Genomic DNA, 6988 nt, shown 5'->3' on the forward strand with positions numbered 1-6988 from the left:
TTATCACTTCAAACAACCGGAGAGTCTGTTACCAGATCTGACAGTGCTTAGGGTCACTGGGGTTCAAGGTGACTTTCTTTCCCGAGGGTAAGCGCCGACCAGCCACTTCACACACAGGGCAGTCTCCGGGATCGATGCAGGTCTGCAAAAGCTCATCCAGGATCTTCCCTGCACAACAAACTCTTGTAAGAAGACAAGACCCCCATTCTGCCCACAAGGAGGCTCCACCTCTAACTAAGGGGGCTTGTCCCATAAGCCAGCTCAGGGTTTAATTCTACTTCCCCCAATGGTCACCTCAGCACTTGGAGATGATCCTTCTTTCTTTGGACCTTGATTTATCCCTCTGAAAAACTGGAAAATGTGTACTCCTTCCCTACCTCACCTCCACCAAGCCCAAGACAAATTAAACCTCATCTACAGAATATATTCGATAGCTCTAGATCTGCTCTGTGCAATTTAATAGCCCTTGGCCATATGTGGCTATTTAAATTTAAATAAAGTAAAACTAAGTAAGATTGAAAATTAAATTCCTCAGTCACAGGAGTCATATTTCAATAGAGAATTTCCATCATTGCAGAAGGTTCTATCAGAAAGTGCTACTCTAGATAATAAACCAATAACTAGTCGCTTTCAAGTGAATTTTTGACTCAAGGCAAGCCCATGTGTGTCAGAGCAGAACCGGGCTCCATATGGTTTTCCATGGCTACTTTTTCAGAAGCAGATCACCAGGACTTTCTTCTGAGATGCATCTGAATGGATTCAAACCTCTAACCTTTCAGTTAGCAGCTGAGCATTTAATCAGGTATGCCACCCGGGGACTCCAAACCCAGAAAGAGTCACACAAAAGCATTTTATAGGAGCTCAATTTGACAAAAATCATAGCTGGTCTAGCTTTAATGAAAAGGTCCATGGATAGAGAATCTAAGACTACAGAGTTGGGAACAGGACACTGTTGGCCAGAGGCTGAGATGAGACAGGACAGGGAAGCACCCTTCCTAACAACTAATCCCGTCCCTCCACCCTGTGCCTCTCCCAGAAGCTGAGTGCTCCACCTGCCTAGCTGAGGCCTTACCTGGAGGGCAGTATGCATGGCAGCCCTCCACACACTGCACAGGGCATGCCAGTGGCTCAGGGTGCTGACAAGTGACAGGGCAGGCGGGAGCACAGCTGTTATAGCGCCACTCACACTCATATCCATTTTCCCGCAGATTCCTCTCCTCGCAGCTTTGGGCTGTTGAGACAGAAGAAATGGACCATGACCATTCAAGCACCAGGCAACCCTATGCAACCCAAGAAGCCAAGACAGCATAGATGATCCAGAACAGATGGAGTGAGATGAATGGTGGTGATGGCTTTTGGGGACATGATGTTCACACTGGAGAACTAAGAGCTATAGGACTTTTCTAGCACAGAGAGTTGCCAATATTAAAGGCTTCTTGATTTCTATAGCACCTACACCAGGAGCCAAGTGGCCCTGAGTTGGTTTTCCATAGGTATATAAAAATGATTAGCTGCTTGCTCCTGCAGAAGGAAAGCTCTGCATAAATGTATGAGCTGATCACTCATATTGACAAATATGATGGTGTCTAATTAAAGATGTATACTGACTTCCTTCTCTTCATCAGTGTTCCCTTTTCCAGAATTTCTCTGGAAGAAAAGTCTCCACATATTAATGTTTTGAATCCTTAACTCTTCTCTCCCTGTGGTAGCTATGTTTGTGTGTCAACTTGGCTGGGCCTGGTTGAGTGGCTGGGCAGCTGGTGGTAGTTATTCCCCATGATGAGGCTAGCAATCAACTCCATGGTGGGATCTACCACAAGCAGCTGAGTAGCTGCCTTTGGGATGTGGTCTGCTTCCCGTATATAAGGAGAAGCTTTGAGAATGGGCTCTAGCCTATGGCACGCTTGGACCCTGCATGTAGCCGTGTCATTGCTCAGCTGCCTGTTATGCTCTCCCGACCTTGGGACTTACAATGGACTTAAATTAATGGCCTGCCGTGTGGTTTGGTAACATCGGGACTGTGCCTTTTTACTTGTCAACCTTGGGGCTTCTCAGCCTCAGCAGCCAGCAGCTGTCTGAGTGAAGAAATGCCTCTGCTCCAGTGGGCCGAGAGCAGGAAGCAGAGCTGGACCCCAAAGTTGAGAGGCTTTCACTCAGCCCTTAGAGCCTGGCACTTTGATCTTGGACTTAAAGCCTCCAAATTGTAAGAATAAACTCCTGTTTGTTAAGGCCATCCCATTTATGGTATATATTCCTGCAGAACAGCACGAGGTAACCAGAACACTCCCATAATACCCACTCCTTATACACATCAGTCTCTTTATGTTCTCTTCAACTCTGAGCCACCAAATCCCATACTAGGTTTCTACCTTCTCTCCCATGAAGGTGTCCTCCTGTACCCTGTAAGTCTTTAAGTCTAACACATGTAGAGAGAGGCAGATGAAGGTCATGAGGGATATAAGGACTCACGGCACAGTGTGGCCGTCCTCCAGGTCACCACCTTGCCATGCTGGGCACATGCTTGGGCGTAGGCAGCAATGATGTCGCAGAAGCAGGCACAGTCCGCGATGGACTCACAGGAGCAGGTATCATAAATGCAGATATCTAGGTATGGCTCAGGGTCCACCTGCAAAGGAAGCCTCAGAGTGGCCTAGGCCTGGACTGGGACATAGGAACTCTGTCTCTTCGTCTGGGTGAGAATGTTCACACGTGAGAGTACAGGAAAGGAGGCTACAGGGTAGAGGGAGAAATGGAGTTCAGTGGTCCCAAAGAGGGAATGGGTAACAAGCAGTCGTCCTAGGTTCTAATTTGTATTCCAGCAAGAAACTTTGGATAAAGCAGATTGCCAGCCTTTCATATAATATAAGGTGCCTGAGAATTATTCAAAGAATATTCTTTCTATTCATCTGTCTACCTACCAGTCATCTATCCCTCCCCTTAAACCATTCCAAACCTCATGGGTGTTTGTGCTTATATAAACAGAAAAACTCACACATCTGGTCACTCCCTTTCCTTGCTTCAATTCAGCAAAGAGAATAAGAAAATACATCAAGACCCACTAAGGTTGGCTCACTGAGGTGCTATGGGACTAGTATGCTGGATGTGGGGCAGAACCAGGTACTCTTGGACCCCGATCACAGGTATACTTGGAGTGGTAGCCTGCCTGCCATCTATACATAATTATAGTAAGCACTTCTCTCTTTCTCTGGCTCCCAAAACATACCACTACACACATGAGCATTCTTCAGGGAAGCTCTCTTAGGAATGAATTCAAACATTAAGTGAAGTCACTGTTTTTAAGAGGTTCCAACTGCCCTAATTTCCCTGTCTCCTCTCAATGTCTTCCCTCTTCCAGTTTAGATGCCCAGTGGTTCCACCATGTCAGGGAATCATAAGCATCCTTTGAAGTTCTTGTTCGTTGTTGATGTTATATGCCGTCAAGTCGGACCCAGCTCATAGCGATCCCTCCTTGGATTTCCAAGACAGTATTACTACAGAAGTAGATTGCCTCATCTTCCTTCCGAGGAGTGGCTGGTGGGTTTGAACTGCCAACCTTCTGGTTAGCAGTCAAGTGGCTTAGGCACTACACTACCAGAGAACTAAAAATCATCGTATAGATACAAAGAGATCTGAGATACATGTATTTAACCAGTCACTCCTATGGTGGCCATGCTACACAGCAGTATGTGCATGTACATGGCTATGTATCTGTGTGTACACATATACAATAATAAACACACATATCCACACATACTTGAGTGAGTGTGTGTGTGTGTGTGTGTGTATACAAGATAAATACAGAAAGAGGGAAATTTGCATTCAACTCTGTATTAGGAATTCCTTACCATCATTTGAGATAAAGACAAAAAGGAGTCATAAAATGAAATGTCTAGGTAAGGCCAGAAAAGAGTTTCTGTGGAAGAAGAATTGAAAACTGAAAGGCTTTGTGAGGCAAAGTGCTTAGGTCTGGAAATACCAAGGGGTAAAAGGAAAAGGAAATTCCCTGGCTCAAGTTTGAGATAAGATTATTCAGTGGAAGAACAAGTCCTGAGACTGATGCCAAAAGTGTTGGCAGATAAAAAAAAAAGTTGCACACTGTGTAGAAGAAAAGTGTTTTTTCAGGCATTGCTTTCCTCAAAAACTGTCCATTATTGTTTTTGTTTCCCCACTGAAGCCAAGAAAAGGACTAAAGAGTTGCCTATTGTTGTATGCCGTCTGGTCAATTTCACCTTAGAATGACCCTATGTGACAGAGTAGAATTGCCTCATAGGGTTTTCTTGGCCATAATCTTTACAGGAACAGATCACCAACTCTTTCTCCCAAAGAGCTACTGGATGGATATGAACTGACAATATTTTGGTTAGTAGCCAAGCACTTAACCATTGTGCAACCAGGCTCTTTAAAAAGCTGCATGTTATTTCAAAGGCTCCCACATTAGAAGCTTGGGCTCTGAGTGCCCTTAGAGCTATTCTGCCTCCAGTTACCCTTAAGGCCCTCACCAGCTTGTTGCAGTCCTGGAAAAGGTCACTGGTCAGGATCTTACAAGACAAATCCACCATCGTCTGCTTTCTGATATTGTTGTGGCAAGTGGCAGGAGTAGAGTCCAGAGGCACCTGGGAGGTGGGACAGAAGTACACAGATAGACCAGACAACAGTCAGACAATCGGGATGGGTGCTCAACCCACAGGGTCCAGAGGTCCTCTTCCCCAGCCACCACTAGCAGTTCATACCCACATGCCCCAGCCCAGCACCACTGGGAATGTGGGATACATTCAGGAAGCAGGACTCTCAGGATCAGTCCACACAGACTCAGACGTACTTTCCTGGTGTCAGCACACTGTGGATTCACTTTCCAGGAATTTCCAAAGTCCACAGGGTCTTCTTCCACTTGGAGGTTGCTGCTAGTGAAGTCATTGTTCTGGATGCCATCAAAATTCCCACACAGGCCACATACTTGCTCCTTGACAGACAAATAGAGAGGACAAGCATTGTAAACCTCAGGGGTACACTTTCTGAAGGGGAAGGAGGAAAAGTTTCAGTCAGCAAAGAATGTAGGGATCATTTGAGGAAGGGTGGAACAAATGGGGAGTAGGGATGGAGACCCAGAGTGGGAGCCAGGGTGATTAGCAGAGCCTTGCCCTGGCCAAGGCCCTTCCTGGGCTTGCTGACTGGCCCCATTTTAAAGTTAAGGAAACTAAGGTTATTCACAAGGAAAGGCAACTTGCTCACCATCACACACTGAACCAAGGACAGAAATGGAATAAGCCTTGGCCCTAGAACCCTAGATTGAACCATCACCCTCTCAACTAAGAGAGATGCTGGTTCAGTGTTACATCAGTGAGAGCGCAGAGACTCAAGGAGGGAATATTACAGTCCTACTTTGCCTTGGGCAGGTGAGCTGCCTTATCTGGAGAACTGCAGCCTGGCCAGAGCTGGCTGGCTGCTCTACAATAAATGCCACTGGAAAGACATAATACCTTATTCAACTCCATATTCACCTATCACCATGTGCAGTATATCACACATCCTGAACAAGTAGTTAAACAAAAACTACAAATTCCGGTAAGATGGCGGAATAGGCAGAAAGACTACACAGACCCTCTTCAACAAAGAAAAGGGGAAGCAAGTAACACAGATACAGAAGATAATCCTGGACCCCTGAGCTTTGAAGGGAAGGATATAGAAATAGACTAAACTCCAACTAGCAGAATAATTTGCATGAGAATACCAAAAAAGGAGACATATGGAGCTGCGGTCTGGCAGCGCTCCTGACAGCACAGACAGATTGGATATTGCCGAGTGGTGGTAAGACCTAAGAATTAACCTAAAAATCAGCCCTGCTAGCCATAGACTTCACAGAGGACTGCTCTAGTGACTGGGGAATAAAAGGGGTAGCAGAGAAGAGGAAGGTGAGCTAAGCTGTGGACTTTTGCCTGTCTGGAGGGTGCAGCCATTTTGAATGTTTACAAGCGGCTTGACCATTTTGGATATTTAAAGCAACAGCTTTCTCCCAGGTTCCAGGGACTTAAGAACAGGGTCTGCTTGCCAGGAACCACAAAGACATCCCACACACACGGACTACTAGAAAGGTGCAACATTCCCCTTGTTACTCTTATACCCCACGCCCTCTTGGTGAATGGAGATGCAGCCATCCCTCACTCCCACCCACCTTCTAGGCTGGCAGGAATTCCATTCCAATCTGTGTGCTCCCATGGAGTCTAGGTGCCCTTCCCTGCCCTGTCCAGATTTTTTGTTTCTCTTTTCTTTTTTCTAGTTTGTTTTTGTCTGTTTTAAAACTACTACTATTACTATTACTTTTGTCCTTTTTATTATCATTCTTTATTCTTCCCTTCCTAGGTTCTAGTTTTCAGCTTTTTTTCTTTTCCCTGCTCCTGGTTCCAATTTTTTTTCCCCTCTTTCTTGTGGGTAACCCCATTCCTTATTTTTCTTTTTGTGTTTTTCCCATTTTTTCTTCATTATTCTCCTTCTCTACTTCTTTCTCTTATTGCCCTCTCCCCAGATATTGCGGTGTTTTTTTGTTTTGTTTTGGTTTTGTTTTTTCCCTTTTCTCTTTTTTGGTTACTGTTCCTGTGTGATTACAAGGTGTGTTTTTGTCTATTTGCTTTTCCTTTTTTGATGGTTATTCAACTGTTATTTTTGCATAACTGAGTGGGAGACAGCAAAAGTCCCCATACGACATAACTATACCCACACCTCCTGCAGCTTCACTTACTGAGTGAAAGTCACCACCTCCTTCTCCACCAATAGGCCTATGATAAACAATCACCAAGAAAAGCCTGACTCACCCTTAGCAGCTCTTCACAAACAGTTAACAGAGATCTAAATATAACAACATCACAATGTCTTGGAGACAATAGACCATCACAGTCCCACAAAGAAGCAAAATAAAGTGGTAGAAACAAGGGAGCAGGATACAGACCCAGAACACATCCCTGAGGAAGAAACAGCATTGGAACTCTCTGATAAG

General features: G+C 45.1%; 1 protein-coding gene across 1 annotated transcript in view; it reads right to left on the bottom strand.

Annotated features, from left to right (window-relative positions):
- VWF (von Willebrand factor) overlaps positions 1–6988 on the bottom strand; it is a 215415-nt gene that overhangs the window by 87133 nt on the left and 121294 nt on the right. The window contains exons 22-26 of the mRNA XM_007937087.2: positions 4820–4960; positions 4500–4613; positions 2470–2626; positions 1073–1231; positions 33–168 (exon numbers count right to left, since the gene is read on the bottom strand). Of these exons, the coding sequence (XP_007935278.1) occupies positions 33–168; positions 1073–1231; positions 2470–2626; positions 4500–4613; positions 4820–4960 (707 nt within the window). The remainder of the gene's footprint in view (positions 1–32; positions 169–1072; positions 1232–2469; positions 2627–4499; positions 4614–4819; positions 4961–6988) is intronic.

This window comes from Orycteropus afer, unplaced genomic scaffold, assembly GCF_000298275.1.
Source record: "Orycteropus afer afer isolate SDZICR_OR568_19922 unplaced genomic scaffold, OryAfe1.0 scaffold00040, whole genome shotgun sequence".
Classification (NCBI taxonomy): Eukaryota; Metazoa; Chordata; class Mammalia; order Tubulidentata; family Orycteropodidae; genus Orycteropus; species Orycteropus afer.